General features: G+C 51.9%; 1 protein-coding gene across 1 annotated transcript in view; it reads left to right on the forward strand.

The window, feature by feature from the left end:
• Positions 5,075–22,192, forward strand: part of TRPM2 (transient receptor potential cation channel subfamily M member 2) — a 51,361-nt gene continuing 34,243 nt past the window's right edge. Inside the window, exons 1-4 of the mRNA XM_018051946.1 lie at positions 5,075–5,360; positions 15,842–16,101; positions 16,769–16,857; positions 21,329–21,497. Of these exons, the coding sequence (XP_017907435.1) occupies positions 15,928–16,101; positions 16,769–16,857; positions 21,329–21,497 (432 nt within the window). The 5' untranslated portion in view covers positions 5,075–5,360; positions 15,842–15,927. The remainder of the gene's footprint in view (positions 5,361–15,841; positions 16,102–16,768; positions 16,858–21,328; positions 21,498–22,192) is intronic.

The following is a 22,192-nucleotide window of genomic DNA, read 5'->3' on the forward strand; positions in this document are numbered from 1 at the left end:
AGTTCAAAAGCATCAATTCTTCGGCTCTCAGATTTCTTTATAGTCCAACTCTCAAATCCATACATGACTACTGGAAAAATTATAGCCTTGAATAGATGGACCTTTGTTGGCAAAGTCTCTGCTTTTTAATATGCTGTCTAGGTTGGACTCCTAGTAACTTTCCATCCACTGGTGCCTCATTGCTCCTTTTCTGTAAATCCCCCTAGTCCTTGTTGAATTTGGAGTTGAGCCCAGTCTATCTCTAAGTGCAATAGTCTTGAATAAAGTCTTCCTTACCCTTTTAACAAGTGTCAGGATAATTTTTTTTCTTTCACAAGGGTCAGAGGTGGCTTCGCCAAGGTGTCACGGCAATATTGGAAGCCCAGGGCCCTGGAGACTGGTGAAGGACCTGCCTGTACGAGGGACTCCTGGAACAACCAGGGGCCATGATTCAGTGTGGAAGAGTGGAATTTTGCTGTAGCCCCACTAGTTTTATTATAAAGACAATACAGGGGATTCTAAAAGAGAAAAGCACCCCCACAGTAGTTTAACTGCTGCATTTCCTGCATTCCGTCCAGTGTGCTGTATTTTGCAGGGACATGTGGTGTTGTGAAGGGTTTACCAGCCAAGTCTTGGCCCGAGCCCCCTCATCCATGCCTGGGTTCTGCTGTACAGTGGGTGGGCCCAGCAATAGTCTTAAGTGAGTAGAACCGGTGTGAGGGGTTCATGCAGAGAGCACGGCCAGCTGGAGTACAGGTGTTCCAGACCCACATGCCACCTGCCCTGGTTTACTAGCCCGTGTGGCCGCACGGGGGCTCCTCTGATCAGCTGGTGAAGGATGGCTGGCTCAGTGCTAGCTGCAGAATGTCTCCCTCTGGTGGTCCCGAAAGACTCACGAAGGCCAATGCCTGCAACAGGCCGCACTCCGAGCAGAGCACTGGCCTGGGATTTGGTTTGATCCCACTGAAGGTGTTAGTCACTCAGTCCAGACTCTTTGCGACCCCATAGATTGTAACCTGCCCTGGGCTCCTCTGTCCATGGGGTTCTCCAGGCAAGAATACTGGACTGGGTTGCCAGTCCCTTCTTCCCAACCCAGGGACTGAATCTGGTCTCATGTGCTGCAGGCAGATTCTTTACCGTCTGAGTTGCCAGGGAAGCCCTTGATCCCTCTAGCAGGCTAGTGAGTCAGCCTGTTACTCCTTTGTGAGTGCTGGCAGGAGACTGCAACTCCTGGGTCAGAGGCAAAGGACGGTTTATTCCTCGTGGCACGGACACATATGCATCAGCGCCCCCACGCCCGAATTTCACAGGAGCGACTTGGGGGGCTCCGTGGATACTCACTGCCTGTGCCGTGGGCGCACATGGTACTGAGAGGGATCAGGGGGCTGTGGATCCACCACTTTTCCAGCCAGTAGTGAGTGGTCCCCATCTTGGTCTGGGGTAACGACCCTCATGTCTCAAGGTTACCAGGTGTAGGAACAACGAAACAGCCTTGCCACCTTGGCACACCAGCAAGACCTGTAGGTGAGCAAGAGGTCCAGGGGCCTGGCCGCCACATGGAGCGCCTGTCCCTCTGCTCTGCGTGGAGGGCAGTGTGCTGATGTTGGATTGTGCGTGGACTCACAGACAGGTAGGGATGGCCTGACCTTCTGGTGGTGGGGGGACCAAAAGGAGAGAGATGGAGAATCAGGGGCAGGGAGGTCTGGAAGGGATGGTAGGTGTGGGCTGCTGGGTGGAGATACTCATACCCCACTGTGAGGCCGCTGGGCACCCACCATGGATGAGGCACTGGACAGCAGGGAGACAGCCCATTGATGGCCGTCAGTCTCTTTCCTCAGCCAGCCTGGTGCTGGCTGGTGGGTGAGACGGTGTGGCCATGGTGGCTAGGATGGAGGCTGAACATGGCATCGTCCCTCGGAGAGACTGGGCAGTGATGTGCTCCAGCAGGATGGACACGTTCTGGGTCTGGGCTCAGCTTCCTGCCTGTGGGGACTCAGCCAGTACCACAGTCTTGGGGCTCACTGTGGTTTGATCCACCAGCACAGGATCGGTCCCACACATTGCATCAGACCAGGGGACCCACTTCAGGGGCCCCAAGGCCCTGCGTGATGTGCCCCACCCTCTCCCCTCATCTTGTGCCACACTCCCCTGGCGCACTTCCTGATGGTCCTCAAACATATGACTTGAGTTCACCTCAGGGCCTTTGCACCTGCTCTTCCCTGGATCCAGATGTCTTTCATTGATTGTTGTGGCTTGATCCATCACTTCCTCAGAAAGTGGATCACTTCTTCTATCCACCCTGCTGAGAAAGGCCTTCCCAGCTACTTCCATGAACCCTGTGACCTCCAGTTCCTGCCCTGCTGACCTCAATGTTTTTCATGTCCCCTGTGCTTTATGCCGTTCTCCCCCTGGACTACGGGCCTGGGCTCTTCTCCCTGGAGACCCAGCACCTAGACATGGTCTCCCTGTAGCAAGGCTTACGGAGGTGCCCGTGGGCTGGCTGACTGATGAGCATGCAGGGTCTGCAGGTGCCTTTGATGCCAGCTCTGGCAGGTTCCAAGTCACTGCTCCCTCATCATCCACTGGGGGTGAAAAGATTTCCTCCCACACTGGATCACGAAGTCTGCAAACAGATGTGGGAACTTAGCATGGTGCTTAGTGTGTGTGGGGGGGGGCCCAGGTTGAGTGATCGAGCCTTTCTGCCCTCCTCCGCTGACAGTGACCCTGGCCAGTGCAGAAAGCCATCGAGATGGACAGATGGACTCTGTGGCAAAGCACAGAAAGGACTTGTAGAGAGAAGAGTGGCCTGTGTTTATTCATTTTATTCCATGTCCTGACTGTCTGGGTCATTTCTACCTCCATTCTCATCACTGTCACTGTAGAATGTATGGGCAATCTGGTAGAACTTTCTGGAATGGCACTCAGCCACTAGGATGTCCACAGTCTTTACCCTCCTGGGCAGCACACTACACCCACTTACTTCCATGGGCAGTCTTTTCTGATTAGACATTTCTAGGGTGGAGACCATCTGTTGACCTCATCGATGAAGGAATGAAGGAAAACAATGTTGTACCCCAGCATTAGGCCCACTACTCTTCATCCTCTCCCTCGACCAGGGTTCAGCAACCTACAGCCCACAGGCCAGATCCAGCCACTGCCTGTTTTTGTAGATAAAGTTTTATTGGCACATAGCCAGGCCCTCTGCTTGTTCTTGTAAATAAAGTTTTATTGGCACACAGTCAGACCTACCTGCTTGTGTTTTGCCAATGGCTGCTTTCTGGCTGCAAGGACAGAGTTGAGTAGTTCAAATGGAGGTGCAAAACCTAATGATTTACCATCTGGCCCCCTATAAAAAAGTCTGTAGCCCCTCTCTAGGCTTCTCATGAAGACTCAGCACAGACAGACCAGGTCCAGGGGCTCGGACTCCCAGCCCCCGGACTCTCCCTGCCTTCCTCTGCCAACCCTCCCCAGCTCCTCCTCCAAGGAGCCAACAGCCTTGCCTGTCTATTTCAATGTGTTATTCACAAGCGGACGCCATGCTAGTAACTTTTTCAGTGACTGTGGTTTTCTCTGGCTGGCAGAGGAAGGGGCTTTATGTTTTTGGCATGATGTCTGTGCTGGAACAAAGTCCTCTACCTTGCATTTCCTTTATCTAAACTTGAAACACCCCTCAGTCAGGATCAGTACTTGATGATCTTGTACTCTATGGTTCCTGCTTTTTATTTTTATGGAAAAGATGTTTCATAATTGCTTTTGCAGTGGTATCTGGCCCCAATGGAGCATGACCTGCTTGTGAAATATGTGGCTTTCTAGAAGGGAAGGAACCCCAGAGGGGACACTATGGGCACAAATGTTTTGTCAGAAGCCTGGTTCATGAGATACTCGGCCTTAAGTGATGTTCCCATGGAGGCCCTGGGATATATGGAAATGAAAGCCAGCCTGTCCGACAGCTCTGCAGTTACTGCTGTGTCATGAAATATTAACTTCCCTTTAGTATGCTTTTAGACGTGACATGACTCTCGGGCCAGAGGGCATCGGGGAAGGAGCCCTGGGTGAGAGTGTGGACAGAGCTGCTGACAAGCAGCTGTGGACACGGGTGGGTCTCCGCTTCCTTCACCTGTTGACTAGGGTCTGAGATGCCTCTTAGGGGTTGTGGCTGTCCATGTAGCAGGATAACTTCTGTGATGGCCACTCACTGAGCTCCTGCTGCTCTGAGGATGCAGCTGTGGTGGGTGGAGTCTGTGCCCCTGCAGTGTGAAGTCCTGCAGACCAGAGCTGCAGTCTTGTGGACCAGCCATGATGCCTAGGCGCTGTGCCCCTGCAGTGGGCAGCCCTGCAGACGTCAACCACCTTGAAAGAGACTCCAGTCATCTTCAAAGTACCTTGAGAAAACAATCGAGTGCTGTACAAGGAGCTCTGATGGGTTCTGACACTTATTCCAAGCTGCTTGGAAACCTCTGGGTGGCGGGCGAGTGAGACAGGGGCCAGCCATTGGCCAGTGCACCTGGGGCACTTTGGTCAACGCACCTGGCAGCTTTGCAGAGAGGCAGAGGCAGATGGGGGTGAAAGGCCCTCCAGAGGAGGATGCTTTAGGCAGGAGTCTGGACACTATGTCCATGCACCCAGAGGAGGAAATGAGGGTCAGCTGGCAGCCACTGGCCCTGCAATCAGAGGAGGCACAGGACCCTGTTCACTTCCCTAGATCATGAGGCCGCATTGGGGTGGCAGCCAGGAAGGAGAGGGCAGAGGGCCGCTGTGGGGTGAGAGATTTGTGGTGAGAGAATTTGGGGTTGTAGGAAAAGCTTCGATCAGTTTTTCGGGAGTCAGCATTCAGTCCTCTCTGTGCTCCAGTCAGGGGGACTGGGAAGGTGCAGCCAGGGTGGAGATGAGGCACCTGTGGGTCCGGGGCAGCAGCTGCTGGGGTGAACCCTGTGCTGAGCTCCTCCTGGTGCCTTGGATCCTGCCTTACAGGGAATGGGCTCCTGGCTTGGGGCCCCTAGGAAGATGGGGGAGGGCAGGAACAGACCAGTAGGGGAAGTGGTTCACCCGATCTCCGGCGGCCCCCATTCTTCGACACAGCGCCGTCCAGTCCTGCGCCCCACCTCCCTGCGGTTAGGACTTGATGAGAATCGCTTCCTCCGCTTCCTCCGGGTTCACCCTTAGCGCAAGCCTCTTGGGAGGGGATCTGGGGAGGTGGACCGCGCTCCAGAGGGCTAGTCTCTCCTCCTGGGCTCTGGTCTGGAGTGGGGGACCAGGCGGACTGCGCTCTCTGGAGCCGTGACGCGGAGCACGCTGCGGGGGCCCCGTGGGGCCAGGGCTGCGGTCCTGCTCAGCGGCGGCGGCGGCGCGAGTGACGCGGGAGCGCTGGCCTCTCTCAGCGGGTAGGTACGCACGCCGGCCCGGGGTGGAGGGAACCGAGGAGCTGCGGAGGCGCGTACCAAGGGGAGGATGCCCCAGGATCCAAGGGGAGGGTTGGCCGGCACAAGGGTCGGAGCCCAGGCTGGGGTGCGTGGGCAAAGGGATGCGGCTGGGTCCGGGCGCACGGGCGGGAGCTGGGGGTCGGGGAAGACTGCAGCAAGCTCCAAAGTGTGAGGGGCGCCGGGGTGCAGAGGGCTGGGCGAGGCTAGGGCTGCGGTGCGGGGCTGCAGCGGGGGTGCGGGACTGCTGCGGCAGGCAGGCGGCTGGCCGGGTGCGGGTGTCCGCTGCGCTGCGGCGCGGGGCGCAGGCGCTGCGACACGGCTGGGCGCGGTCTGTCCGCAGGCGCCGTGTCGCGACTAGGGGACATCTGGGACTTGGCCATCTCAGGCTCTTCCTGTGACCCCCGCCCCCAGGACCTCCCGGCCCAGTTCCCTGGTTAGCGGTTCCTTTGCCCTTCACCCGCGTGTGGCTATTTTTCGTCTTGGAAATGCTGTCATAGCCAGGATTTCAAAGGATGCTGGAGGAGGAGCGCAGGGAGCAGCTACAGGGTTAGCGGAGTGGAGAGGGGGCGCACACAGGGCCGCAGCCAGTGTGCCCAGACCAGCACGTGGTTCTGTTTACCGGTGAGTCTTCTGGGATGCGGAGGGCGGCGTACAAGGAGGAGCCCTGTCTGGGTGAGTCCTCATGGCAGCGTTCGTCCGTGCTCCCGTCAGCCCCCCACTCCTCTCTAGGGCCACAGCTTCACGTTTTGTCAGTGTTTTGTGCTGGATGACAATTGTAGGTGTGCGTGTTGTTACTATATTCAGGCCTAGTGGTCAGATTCTCTCTCTTCTGGTAAGTCATTTATTTTTAGAGTTTTCTCTAAATCCCTACTATTCATTTCAAAATTTGCTGGGCCTGTGAGGGAAAATACTCAAACTGACCTTTGGTCTTTTTCCTAATAGTTTCAATATATTGAACACTACCGAAAAATCATTTGTCAACAGAGGCCTTGTAAAGTGCAGTAGATTGGGGTCTGCAGAAAATTTTTGAACTGAAGGCACTGAAAATGGAGGGTTATAACTGAGATGTCAGCAAATACGACCTTAACAATTCTAGTTGATGCTCTTGGAATATTAAATATCCCTGTTAAGTACATTTTTCCTTTTCAATATATGAATTTTAATATCTCTATCGCTCTATCGCTCCAGCCATATTTCCTATATCAACAGTCCCCTGTGGCAACTTTATTTTTGAATACAGACCATTCTTGTTCAATATTTGTGTAGTGATAATGGCAGCGGAGCCTGGTGGGCTGCCGTCTATGGGGTAGCACAGAGTCGGACACGACTGAAGCGACTTAGCAGCAGCAGCATTGAATTTTATTCTGTAAATAACAGCCTTAGTACCCTAAACTACAGCCCAGCATAACTTTACCATTTGTAAGAACTACAGTGTTTTATATTCTAAATAGCAATTTAAATGTTTTATTCATTACACTAAACAAATGCAGAATGCAATGAGAAAACTGTTGATTACTGTAGAATGAGCAGATTTTTTGTGTGAGGTGGGTGCCCTCTCTCCACTGGGCTGACAAACCTGAACTGCTGAAATGCGGTGTGTTCTAGGAGCCTTCTTGAACGTTTGGACAGTGTGAATTATATTTGAGTTAGCCACCTAAGAAGCACAGAGATTCCCCCAAACTTCAAACTATGAAAGAATTACTGAAAATCTTACTGCGCTCAGAGCGCATTTAAGGGGTTCTTAATGGCAACCCACTCCAGTACCTATGCCTGGAAACTCCCATGGACAGAGGAGCCCAGTAGGCTACAGTCCACAGGGTTGCAAAGAGTTGGACACGACTGAGCGATTCCACTTTCACTTGTCCTCTCTGAGGGTTGCCCAATCACTTACTCTTCAGACTTTTTCTTAGAAAAGGACAGTCATTCCACGTATGTGGCTGAATGTAGCCTGCTGCAAGCGGTGGATTTATTCTGACTCTCTTGTTTTATGTTAAATCATGTGATTTTTGAACTGTGTGCATAATATACTCAGTGGCTTTAATACAGTTCCTCCAAAAACAAAACAAAACAAATTCAAAGTGAAATTGATACTTTTCTTAAAAATACTGTATTTTATTATGAGAATTTACATTCTTCCTGGAACACTGTTGCAAAGGCCCAGAGAAATCTAGGGCCTCTGTAGTTTGTAATTTCCTTGGCTTCCTAGATATTTTGAATCTGAAGGTCAGAAGAGTACAGAACATATCATGAACTGACTGATGAGTAGATGGTGTTTGTTTGTTTGTTTTCCAGTATGGCAGTACTGTTTTTACAGGAGATCTCATAAGCGGGCATCAGAGAAGGCAATGGCACCCCACTCCAGTACTCTTGCCTGGAAAATCCCACGGATGGAGGAGCCTGGTAGGCTGAAGTCCATGGGGTCGCGAAGAGTCGGACATGACTGAGCGACTTCACATTCACTTTTCACTTTTGTGCATTGGAGAAGGAAATGGCAACCCACTCCAGTGTTCTTGCCTGGAGAATCCCGGGGACGGCAGAGCCTGGTGGGCTGCTGTCTATGGGGTCGTAGAGTCGGACATGACTGAAGCGACTTCGCAGCAGCAGCAGCAACAACCTGTGCTAATTGTTGTTGTTCCATCCCTAAATCACGTTCAGCTCTTTGTGACCCCACGGACTGCAGCACACCAGGCTTCCCTGTCCTTCACCATCTCCCGGAGCTTGCTCAAACTCATGTCCATTGAGTTGGTTAAGCCCTCCAACCATCTCATCCTCTGTTGCCCCCTTCTCCTCCTGCCCTCAATCTTTCTCAGCATCAGAGTCTTTTCTAATGAGTTGGCTCTTTGAATCAGGTGGCCTAAGTACTAGAGCTTCAGCTTCAGCATCAGTCCTTCCAATGAATATTTTGGATTGACTTCCTTTAGGATTGACTGGTTTAATCTCCTTGCAATCCAAGGGACTCTCAAGAGTCTTCTCTAACATCACAGTTCAGTTCAGTTCAGTTCAGTCACTCAGTCGTGTCTGACTCTTTGCGACCCCATGAATCACAGCACGCCAGGCCTCCCTGTCCATCACCAACTCCCGGAGTTCACTCAGACTCACATTCATCAAGTTGGTGATGCCATCCAGCCATCTCATCCTCTGTCATCCCCTTCTCCTCCTGGCTCCAATCCCTCCCAGCATCAGAGTCTTTTCCAATGAGTCAACTCTTCACATGAGGTGGCCAAAGTACTGGAGTTTCAGCTTTAGCATCATTCCTTCCAAAGAAATCCCAGGGCTGATCTCCTTCAGAATGGACTGGTTGGATCTCCTTGCAGTCCAAGGGACTCTCAAGAGTCTTCTCCAACACCACAGTTCAAAAGCATAAATTCTTTGGCACTCAGCCTTCTTCACAGTCCAACTCTCACATCCATACATGACCACAGGAAAAACCATAGCCTTGACTAGACGGACCTTAGTCGGCAAAGTAATGTCTCTGCCTTTGAATATGCTATCTAGGTTAGTCATAACTTTTCTTCCAAGGAGTAAACGTCTTTTAATTTAATGGCTGCAGTCACCATCTGCAGTGATTTTGGAGCCCAGAAAAATAAAGTCTGACACTGTTTCCACTGTTTCCCCATCTATTTCCCATGAAGTGATGGGACCAGATGCCATGATCTTTGTTTTCTGAATGTTGAGCTTTAAGCCAACTTTTTCACTCTCCTCTTTCACTTTCATCAAGAGGCTTTTTAGCTCCTCTTCACTTTCTGCCATAAGGGCGGTGTCATCTGCATACCTGAGGTTATTGATATTTCTCCCAGCAATCTTGATTCCAGCTTGTGTTTCTTCCAGTCCAGGGTTTCTCATGATGTACTCTGCATAGAAGTTAAATAAGCAGGGTGACAATATACAGCCTTGACGTACTCCTTTTCCTATTTGGAACCAGTCTGTTGTTCCATGTCCAGTTCTAACTGTTGCTTCCTGACCTGCATCCAGATTTCTCAAGAGGCAGGTCAGGTGGTCTGGTATTCCCATCTCTTTCAGAATTCTCCACAGTTTCTTGTGATCCACACAGTCAAAGGCTTTGGCACAGTCAATAAAGCAGAAATAGATGAACATCGCAGTTCAAAATCATCAATTCTTCCTCACTCAGCCGTCTTTGTGGTTCAACTCTCACAGCTGTTCATGACTACTAGAAAAATCATAGCTTTGACCATACGGAACTTTGTCGGCAAAGTTGTATCTCTGCTTTTTAATACACTGTCTAGGTTTGTGATAGCTTTTCTTCCAAGGAACAAGTGTCTTTAATTTCATAGCTGCAGTCACTGTCTGCAGTGATTTTGGAGCCCGAGACAATAAAATCTGTCACTGTTTCCATTGTTTCCCCATCTATTTGCCATGAAGTGATGGGACTGGGTGCCATGATCTTTGCTTTTTGAATGTTGAATTTTAAGCCAGCTTTTCCACTCTCCTCTTTCACCCTCATCAAGATGCTCTTTAGTTCCTTTTCAATGTCTGTCATTAGAATGGTGTCATCTGCATATCTGAGGTTGTTAATTGCTCATGGAGAATTTTTGCTATGAAACAGGGTGGCCAAATTTGCTTTTAGGTGATATGTGAAGAGAGCAATTGATGGTTTGATTCTGGGGAGAAGAACCCCAGAGATGGTTTGATGCAGGGGTTGTAAGTTCATTGTCAGCCTGGTTTTCTGGACTCTCCCAGGGCCTGCCTAGACTGTTGGGCAAGGGTCTGGGTGTGGTGTGGGGGGTGTGGGTAGAGGGGAGGAAGTGGGGGTCATGCCAGACTCTCCCTGCAGCTGGGCATGGGAATGGTTACACATGGCTTTGCCCTTCAAAATCTGATGAGTGGTGGGTGTAAAGAATGGTGTTTGATACGTTTCCTAGGGACCTGTTGGCAGCTGGGATTGAGAAGATGTGCACAAGCCTCTAGTGAGTGTGCTGAGATGGGCATCTGTGAATCCGAAAACTGTGAATCTGGGCAAACGCACTTGAGTTTCTTGAGACCAGGTCCTTTATTGCTCCTTCTGTCACTTGTCCCGTAGAACAGTGATCCCCGACCTTTTGGCACCAGGGACCAATTTCGTGGAAGATAATTTCCCCACAGACTGGGATGGGGCAATGTTTTTGGAATGATTCAAGTGCATTACTTTTATTGTGCCCTCTGTCTCTATTATTATTACATCAGCTCCACCTCTGATCATCAGGCAGGAGATCCTGGAGGCTGGGGACCCTGGCTGCAGGACTGAGCCCTGGAGAGTCCCGGGTCCCTTACAGATTAGCTGCCTAGTTGTGAGATTCTCAGAGCCTTTTCCTCTTCTGTCACCTGGAACATTTCCTGCTGATCTGCTCCCCTGAGAAGCTGATTGTGAGGCCCGGCAAGCTGCCGGCTAGGACAGCAGGTGGCTCTGTAAAGGCCACTCGAGCGTAAGCCCCCTTTGCCACGAGTGGTGTGCCAGGTGGCTCCTGAGGACCGCCAGGCCAGCGCCGCTCACTGCCTGTCTCAGTGCATCCTGCCTGCTATATGAGACCACATTCAGTGGCTCATAAGCAGCAGATATTTATTTCTCACAGTTCTGGAGGCTGGCCATCCAAGACTGTGTGGTTGGTAGTTCTGGAGACTGGATATCTAAGACTGCGTGGTCAGTGAGGGCCCACTTTGGGAGCAGACTCCTGTGTTCTCATGTGAAGGAAGGGGCCGGGGGCTCTCTGGGGTCTCTTTTACAAGGGCATTGATCCCATTCATGTAGACTCCACCCTCCTGACCCAACCACCTCCTAAATGCCCCATAGGAATTTTAGGGGAACACAGACCATGCCATTCTGGCCCCCTAAAATTATGCCCTTCTCACATGCAAAATATACTCACTCCAGCTCAGCAGCCCCCAAATCTTAACTCACTCCAGCATCCACTCCAAAGTCTCCCCTAAATCAGATGTGGGGAGACCTGAGGTGGATTCACCCTGGGGCATAGTCCTCTCCAGCCGTGAGCCTGGGGAACCAGACAGTCAGTGGCACTGAGCTCCAGTTCATGTGCTTGATGGACACACAGGAGGCCAAAGGAACCGAAATGTCGGCATTGGAGCAGAGAAAGGTTTACCGCAGGGCTGAACAAGGACAGATGGGTAGTTTGCGCCCCCCAAATCTGGAACCCCTGAAGGCTTCAGCAAAGCATTTTTAAAACCCAGGCCGTTGGGGCAGGGGGGCAATGATCACAGAGTATGTGATCAGCTCGTGTACGGCTCTCTGATCTCTCACTGGTTGATGGCAACAGGGCAGGGTCTCAGGGGCTAACGTCATCAGTCCTCAGGCTCCAGTAGGTCTGCGGGCTACATGCTTAAGATCATCAAGTAATTAACAACATCTTCCATTTGGTGGAAGTGGGGCTTTCACGTGTGTAAAACCACTCAGGAAATGTACAACAGAGGATGTCGGCAACACACCTGCCCTGGGAAGGCCCACTTATAGGGTCCTGCTTGGTTGCAATGAGCTGTGTGCTTCCAGAACAGAGTGGAAGGCCAGGCAGAGGGTGAATATTCCCATTCTGAAAGGGGAAGTGGGAAAGAAGGCAGGGTGACAGGTCCTAAGTGAGCCCAAAGCCTTAAGGCCCACTGGGGGATGGTCCTGCCCCGAGGCTTTGCTGTGCAGAGCCCACTGCACCCTCCCGGGCTGGAATCACAGGCCAGGGGCTCTTCTGGTCTGGGGCAGCCCCTCCCCAACACATTGCCCTCTGCCACAGGCTTTGGGCACCTCCATCCTTCAACTCTGAGTGGAAGTAGCCGTGTGTAATCTCCTGCCCCCAGCCCTGGGTGTGTGCACATCCCTGGTCAGAGACAGCACTGGTCAGAGTGCAGGCCATCATACAGGGTCACCCCGTGCCACACCAGGCCACCCCTGGGGCTGCTGAGGAGGCCAAGATGGGAGGGGCGCAGGGCAGCTGGGCCCCCAGGAGAGCATTCTGCCCTGTGTTCCCTTTCCCTCTGGGCCTGTGTTGGGAGCGCTGCCCCCTGAGCCATGAGATGCCTTGGGGCCCATCCTCCCTTGTCACGGAGGCAAATCCCAGCCTATGTTGACTCTGTTGAGATGCTGTCTAGTCTCCCTGCTGGATGAAAACAGCCAGCCCACCTCCATCCCGAGCAAGTCCAGCCATACCCTCTGTGCTCTTCCCTGAATAAGCTTTCTCAACCCTTTCCATGCCAATAGGCTGAGCATCTCCCAGCTCTCTAAGCTCTGAATTCTTTGTGATCAGAAGTCTGTCTTTAGGTCATTTCTCTCTTCTTGCATTTTGCTGTAAGTACTCAAGAGAAGCTTTGCTGCACTTTCAACACTTTGCCTACATGTTTCCTTGGTCAAATTTCATCACTCACAAGTTATGTCTCCCACAAAACACCAGGAAAGAAGCAGCTCACCAAGCTCTTTACCTCTTTATAACACGATTGCCTTTCCTTCAGTTTGCAATAACATGGTTCCTGTTTCCATCTGAGACTCATCAGAATGGCCTTCCCCATCCCTCTTTCTACTAACATCTGCTGGTGACCACGTAGGTTTCTTGAAGGAGGCTGGGGCACTCCCTACAGCTCCCCTGTCCCGAGCTGTCACCGCACTCGTTCTGTCTGTCTGTGGTGATGGAGGCTTTTTCTAGCACTCCTCTGAACTCTTCCACTCTGCACGTTGCTCAGTTCCAAAGCTGCCTGGGCATCTGTAGGTGTCTGTAGCATCAGCACCCACTCCTGGAAACAATGTCCTGTGTTGTTGTGGTGCCTCCACGGGAGGGAGGTTTGGCTCCCTTCCTCTCTGCAGGTATGGGCACGTCTGGGAGTGACCCTGGCCTGGAAGCAAGGGGGCAGGAGCTGCCCAGGGGGAGAAGTGAGGACAAAGAAGTGAGAGGTGGCCTGAACCCTGACCCCAAGTGCCCCAAGTGCCCAGCACTGAACTGAATGGCCCAGAACAGGGTGGGCCAGGGAGGCCAGGTGATGGCAGGTGCCTCGCTCCCTGGCAGATTCCAGCCCCCCTCCACCAGAGCACAGTGATCACGTGTCAAAGCTAGATGAAAAGTGTTGGGAGGGGAAACTTCGTCCACTGCCCATCTTGGGTTCTTATGGCTGAACTAATAATAATAGTAAAACTGACACAAGACTGATTAGCAGGAGAAAAAGAAACATTTAATTTCATGCACCTGGAGGTCCCATAGGAATGGGACCTAAGAAGCGGGCAAAGCAGGCAGCTTTCACACTATTTAGAAAAGAAACAATACACCAGTGAAGAATTGACAGGGCAGTGAAACTTGAGTTTGGGGCGCCCAGTGAGTGAAGGATCTAAAGAGTTTGGGCTTTAGTCAATGAAAGAAGTCGCGAGGTTGGTTTACACAGGCTTCTTGGCCCCGAGTCGGCATCTCTGGTGATAGGGTCCCTCTGTCTCTGGGTGCAGGGGTGCACCTCTCACAGGAGAGGTTTATGCCCTGCTCCCAAGGAGACAGAAGGGAGGGTAAGAGTGGCCCTCTTTTGTTGGTTGTCTCTTAAGGAATTTTTGCCGTTGTTCAGTTGCTAAGTAGCATCCAACTTTGTGACCCCACAGACTGCAGCACACCAGGCTTCCCTGTCTTTCACCATCTCCTGGAGTTTGCTTAAGTTCATGTCCATTGAGTCAGTGATGCTATCTAACATCTCATCCTTAAAATTCATTCAGTTCAGTTGCTCAGTCGTGTCTGACTCTTTGCAACCCCATGGACTGCAATATGCCAGGCTTCCCTGTCCATCACCAACTCCTGGAACTTGTTCAAACTCATGTCCATTGAGTCAGTGGTGTCACCCAACCATCTCATCCTCTGTCATCCCCTTCTCCTCCTGCCTTCAGTCTTTCCCAGCATAAGGGTATTTTCCAATTAGTCAGTTCTTCTTAAATTTTTAAATTCAAAATAATCAGTATGTCTCTGAGGCACATTCTGGGGCCACCTATGCTGGACACCACAATGGGCAAAGAAAGGACTATCAGTGACCGTCAGTGACCGTCTTGTATGGGGGAGGGTGATGTGGCCAGAAAGGGCTTCGGGGTGGGAGAGGGAGGGAGACCTCCTGACCTGTCCTCTGCCCCTGTTCACACCCTTGGAGCAGCCCGTGGCAGTGGGGCCCTCCCTGGATGACACCTTGGGTGATATGGGTGATGTCATGAGATGTCACTGTGGGCATCGTGTCTCCAGGGAAACTCGTGGAGTCTGCACGTATTTATTTTCACATTCGTGACCTGAGGGAAGTAGTCATACTGCTTACCGAGGCCCCAGTGATGGAGACTGGGTCAGAGCAAGGGTTTCAGAAAACAGGATCTGTTCTGCTTGGAGGGGCCGTGTCACAGAGTGCAAGTCCACTCCCAAAACGAGCTCTGTGGGCAGTGGGGGCTTTTCTTCTTCTGGAAAAACAGAAGAAATGACCCATGACTGAAAGCAGGAGGCTGGGACCCCATCGTGAGCACTGCGTGTGAGGACTGAGCGGTTTCTCCCCTGGTCTTGGGCTCCTGGGCATCACCGGGCATACAGGAGCAGTGGGGATGGGCATGGTGCTCTTTCTCTGGCCCTTGGTGACCCAAGAGGATGAACGGGCTCCTGGGCCCCGTGGCTGTACACGTGCCTCCAGACTGCCCACACCTGATGAGGCCAGAGCTCGGGCAGTCAGAAGACTGTGCAAGCCAGAAGGCAATGGGGCCCCGCAGGAGGAAACGCCTGACTCATCCCCCGGCCCGTTGCAGCAGCCCGGGGGCTGGCTTCTCAGCTTGAGTGGTCTCGGGGTGTGACAGCTTCAAGTGGGATCTCATTCCCTGACCGGGGATGGAACCTGGGCTGTGACGATGAGTGCACTGAATCCTAACCGCTGGACCACCAGGGACCAGTGGCTAGAGTCAGTAGCTAGTGGTTCGGTTCTCGACTATTTTGAAGAAAGAAATCAGCAGAGATGAAAAGCAGTGGGACAAGTAAAGTGTGTATTAAGAACAGAATACTTGCAAATAGACACATGGTCAGGTTCACAGAATTGTGTGCAGCGGGGGCAGCTTAGGTCGCTTATATGGGGCCGTTTTCTGGGTCTTTGTTTTCCTCTGGCCAATTATCCTATGTTCTGCCCATATCTGGGCCGACTCAGGGCCCTCCCCTATGTGTAGGTGCATCTTCTAGCCAAGACGGATTCCAGCATGAGGGTCTCTGAGAGGTTGACAGGACATATTATGGGCTAGCGCTCCTTCCTTTTGGACCCCCACTGAACGTTTCTGTGCTTGTGCAGAGGGGTTGGGGGGAGTCTCCTCGACCTCAAGGACGAAAACTGGTTGTCTTGTTTTTATTCCATCAGAGCTTAGCTCCTCTCTGCTCCTGCCAAGGTAACTTCTCCTTGAGATGTTAGAAGGAGAATTTCCTCAAAATGTCTAATTGCTCACCTTGGGGCCCACCCACCTCCTACCTCACTTCCAGGCCCCCTGGCTTCGAAAGCCAGAGAGAAGCTTATTTTGAGGTAGCAGGACCAAGCCCGTCCTGCGGAGCCTGAGCCGGGCATCAGGATGGAGTCACTGGTGAAGAGGCGTCATGATCAGGCCAGCTCCAGGGAGGAAGACGGCTTTGGGGGGCAGCCCAGGAGGGTGGCCAACCTGGCCATGGTCCCCAACCTCCGGCAGAACAGCACCAGCCTCTGCAGGAGCAGGAGGCCGCAGTGTCTCTTCAGCAGCTGTGAAAAGGTAGGTCTGGGGTCACTGGGTCTGTCAGGGCCCTGGTGAGGCACAGTGACCACCTAGTTTTGCGGGGGACCACAACCCAGCAGGGGGGACTTGGAGAGAGCACTGGGGGCCCGGGTCCATGCCCCTGGGTTGGTTCCTGTCCTGGTTCCAATTGGGAAAGTGCTGGGTAAGCCCCTGCACCCATCCGCCTCGTTGTGCAATGCCTTTGCATTCTTTACCCAACAAGGAAGGCCCGGGCACCAGCTGAGGCCTGGGTTGACTGCACGGAAAGCCCCAGGCAGGCTTGTGTTGGGGACATTTGAATGTCACACACCACTGGTTGGGTGTGAAGATGGTGTCTCATGTCTCAGCCTGGTCCCACAGATGTGGTCACCTTTGCATCACACTGCTGTTCCTGAGAAAGGCAGTGCTGACCTACAAACTGTAAAGGGCTGTGGAGTCCCAGGGGCCCGGGAGGAGTGGTTCCCCAGGTTCCCTCCTCCCTCTGGGGTCGGCATCTGAGGGTCTCCGGCAGGTGGTGGGGAAGGGCTTGGTGTCCTGTCTCTGAAGGAAGACCCTGAAGTGTGTCAGGGCGCACGGGTGGGTCTGAATGAGGTGTGGGGTGTGGTTTTTGGAATGGCACTGACCTAACTGCCTGAGAATCTCTCAGTGACCTTTTTACCCCCAGCAAGAAAACCTGAGTTCATGGATTCCTGACAACATTAAGAAGAAAGAATGCATATACTTTGTGGAAAGCTCCAAACTGTCTGACGCTGGGTGAGTGGCTTGTTCTGTTCCCGCTGGTGGTTCAGACAGTACAGAATCTGCCTGCATTGCAGGAGACCCGGGTTTGATCCCTGGCTTGGGAAGATCCCCTGGAGAAGGGAGTGGTAACCCACTCTAGTATGCTGGCCTGGAGAATTCCAAGGACAGAGGAACCTGGTGGGTTATAGTCCATGGGGTCACAGAGTCAGACATGACTGACCGACTAACACATTTCTTTCCCTGTTTCCACATGGGGTAGCTGACCAAGGCAGGGCTGACCGAGCCTCAGCAGGGGACAGTTCCAGTGTATATTCCAGCCTGGGGTGTTCGGAGCATTCCCCTCCAGATACACCCTAGTCCTCACTCTGCAGGAAACAGGCCTCACTTCCGCTCCTTTGTCACCTGGTGATGCCACCTCCACCATGGAGCCCTCCTTGACCACACCCAGGATGTAACCCCTCCCTCCACCACACTGTCTATTTGTCTTTGCTGCTGCGCTGCTATTATGTGGCTTTGTGGTTTTCTCGGATGAGTTCTGAGCTCTGACCGTGGCTGAGTCACTTTATTACTTCCCCACTGGACAGATAGCCAGAGTCCAGCTCAGATTGTGAACAATACAGAGGGGAGGGGCATGCCGTGTCTGGGTGATGGAAGAGGATGATAATCTGGAGCCAGAGGTGCATGATCACCGACGATGATGCTGTTCCTCCTGGGATGTGCCCAGGATGTTGTCACAAAAAGTGCCCCATTTAGGGGTTCACCCTCCAGCTTGGCTTCTCTTCAGACGACAGCCCCCTTCCTTCTCGGAGGCCATGGGGGACCCCCGCATCAGAGAAGTTTGCCATCATGATCCAGCTGACAGCCTCAAGGCTGTATTCAGTAGTGATCAGAGTTCAAGTTTAGGCTGATTGCTCTGACCATGTGCAGAGGGCTTTGCACTGAGGTCTCCGATTTTAGTTTTTAAAGTAGGCTTACAACAGTAGCCCCAGGTTTCCTTGCAGGAATCATTGGCTCCAAAACCCTTTGAAGAAGGTTATTGTGGAGCCCTGGTCTGGTTGGTAGAGGTTCAAGGGGTACCATCTGTCCAACCTCGGCCCCTCCTGTCCTCTGAATTCTGAACAAATAGCAGAGAAACATCCACAGGGGTCAGTGAGGGTTGGGGCACAGTTTGTATCTGAGACAGAAATGGGGCCACTTCCTTGTTCAGTGTTTCTGTCCCTCTTTGAAGGAATGGCGCTCAGGATATGTTTGGCTCTGAAACTTCTGAAACACCTTTCTTGGTACCAGGCCCCTTCGAGGAACAGCCATGGGGGCTGTGTAGGGGTGGGGGGAGGTGGGGTGGGCTGTTACTTGAGTGTGCATAACTCCCCGTGGCAGCTTCTTCCTCATATGTCCCGAGGTGCTGGTGAGGGGAGGGGAAAGGGGGCGGAGCCCCATTTACCCACATGGGCCAAGAGTGCTGTGAAAGTTCTCTGATTATTCAGCTTCTGGGTCAACAATCTGTAGTTTCCTGCTCTGTGTCAGGCTTGGGAACACTCTGTTGATTGAAGACCTAATCTCATTGCACTAATGAGATGGTTGAAAGAGAGGAGGGGAGGGTGTGGTCTATTCTAGGCTGTTACAATTTATGAGGAAGTTTGGGGTGGCCTTGGGCAAGGACACAAGATGGAGTCCTTGTCCTGGTGGCCCCCTTCCCCACCTTGGACCCAGCTTCCTCCTACCTGAATGGAGGTGCTCACGGGTGGTGCTCAGGGGCGCCCTACAGGTCTAGAAGTGATTTGAGACCCCTAAGGCGTCATGAGAGCTTCCCAGGTGGCGGTAGTGGTAAACAACCAATTTGCCAATGCAGGAGACATGAGAGATGCAATTTCGATCCCTATGTCGGAAAGATCCCCTGGAGGAGGGCATGGCAACCCACTCCAGGACTCTTGCCTGGAGAATCGCATGGGCAGAGGAAACTGGCGGGCTATGGTCTGTAAGGTTGTAAGGAATTGGACACAACTGAAGCAATTTAGCATGCCTACACACAAGGAGTCATAGAAGAAGGTGGGCTTGGAGTTCCTAGTGGCTGGGCCAGTGCTCCCTGGACTGAGGAGGCCCCGGCCTGAGCAGTGGGACAGGGGTACTGAACCCAGGAGCCCGGAAGACAGAGCACAGGGTGGGCCTTGGCCTCTTGATCCAGCCTCGGTCCTCTGCACGGTTAGTTAACCTGTACAAATTTTATAAGTTATCTTTCATCTAGAATGTTATTTGGCCCTCACAAATTCTGCAGGTGAGGGGTCAGAGAATGTATATTTTTCCCCCATATAATGATTGAGAAGTTGAGAGTTGGAGCCCCTAAGGCCACATTCCGTAAACTACAGGGAAACCCATTTTCTCTCTCTAGGTCCCGTCGTGTTTTCCCCTGGTGTCGTTGGGCTCAGGTCTCACCTGGTGTCAGATTTTTTAATTTGGTCTCATTTGTATCTTGTCTTCTAGGTCACCTGTTACTAGCTAAAGTAGGACTCTAAAAAAATGTGTAGATTTCCAATTTAACAAGCTGTGAAGAACATAGTTGCTGTCTCCTCTCTCTCCTCCCAAGAACTGCATTAAAGGAGTAAAATGATTTCAACCCACCAAGACAAAGGAGGCAAGGGAGGAGGTGGCAGTTGAAAAGAGATGATGGGGTGTTCTCTTTGGGGGGCCATGTGCATCCCTCTAGTCCCAGATCTAGATGTTTCTGCTTTGAACCTATACCGTGTGACCTTTTTATTTTGAAATAACTATAGATTTATAAGAAATTGTAAAGATACTGCAGATGGACCCCACGGTCCCACCAGCGGTCACTTCTTCTACCCCACCATCCATAACCCCTGGCAATCACTCATCTGCTCTTCCTTCCTGCAACTGTTTCAGGTGCTGAAAGTCATGTAAGAGGAATCCTTCACGAGGTGATGTGTCAAGGCTGGCTTTTGTCTCCCAGTGGAATGCCTCTGTGATCCGTTCAAGTTGTGTGTGTTGGTCCTAGGCTCCTGTTTGCTGCAGAGGGGCCAACTAGCCTAGATCACAGTATTTGTAGGAGGTTCTGGTAGATGACAAATAATTGGATCTTATTATTTTTTTATCCACTTTGCCAATTTCTGGGACTTCCCTGGTGGCTCAGTGGTCAAGAATCTCCCTGCAATGCAGGAGACACAGGAGACGTGGGTTTGATTTTCTGGGTCAGGAAGATCCCCTGGAGGAGGAAATGACAACCCACTCCAGTATTCTTGCCTGGAGAATGGACAGAGGAGCCTGGTGGATTATAGTCCATGAGGGTGCAAAGAGCTGGACACGACTGAGTGACCAGCACTTTCCCTTTCATTGATATATGAGGACTTAAGTTTGCCATTGTATTTTTTTGTTTGTTTATATTTCTCTATTTTTCTTTTCCTGCCTTTCTGTGGGTTACTTGAACTTTGCTTAGAGTTCCATTTGGTTTATCTATGCTATTTTCGCCTATATCTCTTTTATAGCTTTTTAGTGGTTGTTCCAGGCACTACATTATATATATTTAACTTATCACATATTACTGATACGGGCTTCCCTAGTGGCTCAGACTGTAAAGCGTCTGTCTGCAATGCAGGAGACCTGGGTTCGAGATATATGTGTGTATTGGGAGCTCATCCTAGCCTCCCGGTGTTGACATTCACCAGTTTGTGGGTAATGTAGAAACATTCCGATCTTTTACAACGCTTTGCCCTTCCCCATTTATATTATAACTGTTTACAAAATTTCCTCCACATACATATTAGGTCATGGTGCAATTTTGCTTCAACTGTCAAACATACTTCAGAGAATTCAAGAGGAGGAAAATGCATTTATTCACTCACCCACAGTTTTACTCTTTCCATTCTTCTCTCTTTGTTTTCAACAAGTTATTGACCGGAGACAGAGCAGCACATCTTAGCATATCTTTCCTCACCTGAACACTGTTGACTAAAGATGTTTCAATATTCACTTACAGAACAAACAGCCGGCCTATGCGTTAGTGTCTAAAAAAATTCCCCTGCTTGACAACGTGCTAATATTCCAGAATTCCTCCTTTTATCATTTCCTTTGTTTAGAGAACTTCCTCTAGCCATCTTCTTTGGGGAAGTTTTCCCTGATTTTCTTTCCTCTGAGAGTGTCTTGACATCCCTTTCATGTGGAAAGATATTTTTGCTGGATGCAGAATTCTGGGTTGGTAGTTTTCATCTTTAGAAAAATGTTGTGTGGATTCTTCCTTGGCACCGATTTGTGGCTTCTGACTCAAAATCAGTTGTGCAATTATTTTCCTCCAACAGGTAAAGTATCATTTCTGACTTTCAAGATTTTTGTCATTAGATTTTAGAAGTTTGACGATTATGTGTCTCCGCTGACTCCGTGGCTGGGGTGCTAGTCATGACTCCGCTGGGCCTCCTTTATCCCTGCGGAGGAGAGGCGCAGGCATCAGTTGCCCCTGGTGACCCCGCGGCCTTTGCAGGAAGGTGGTGTGTGAGTGCGGCTACCCACGTGAGAAGCACCTGGAGGAGGCCACGTGGCCCCACACCTTCCAGGGCCAGGAGTGGGACCCGAAAAAACATGTCAGAGAGATGCCAACAGACGCCTTCGGTGACATCGTCTTCACGGGCTTGGGCCAGAAAGCGGGAAAGGTTGGTTTCCATGACCCCATTTTTCTTACTATGGACCAGAGCCCACCCTAGGTGACTGCGGTGGCCAGACCTCCTTAGGGAGGGAGTGAGAGGCTGCAGAACCCACCTGTCCAGTGCTGTGGGTGGGGTGGAGGGCTCTGCATGGCAAATAGAGCTACATGGTGCCCTCAGGGGATTTGTTGCCAAGGCTCCAGGAGAGGTGTGGGCAGGGCACAGTGGCAAGTTCGGGGGCGGCCTGAATGGCTTTTGTCGCTGCCAGGAGGGAGCAGGGGAGCACACGGCCTGCCGGCGGGGGTGATGGGCAGTGGGGAGGCCTTGGGACTGGCAAGGAGAGCCAGGGGTAGAGGTGAGAGCCCTGCAGGTGGTGGAGCAGGGTGGGTCAGGGCCCTAGGCCTGCCTGGGGGGAAGGGGGTGCCGATGGGAACAGCGTGGGCGGGGGGCAAGGCCTGGCCGGCATCTCCCTCTGGTGCTGTGGATCTCAGGGTGGTCACTGGGCCAGCAGCGTTACCAAGCAGACTAGGGCCCCACCCCCACCCTGCTGAATCAGAGTCCCAGCCCCCTGGCTTTAACCCACCTTCTGGAGGGTTCCATGACAGCTCGTGGATAGCTCGTGGTGGGGTCACTTGTTTCTGTGCTGCAGTTCTGGGACCCCAGCCTCTTATTGGCTGGGTGTGACCCTCCTCCTCGATTTCTCA

This window comes from Capra hircus, chromosome 1, assembly GCF_001704415.2.
Source record: "Capra hircus breed San Clemente chromosome 1, ASM170441v1, whole genome shotgun sequence".
In the NCBI taxonomy this organism is placed as follows: Eukaryota; Metazoa; Chordata; class Mammalia; order Artiodactyla; family Bovidae; genus Capra; species Capra hircus.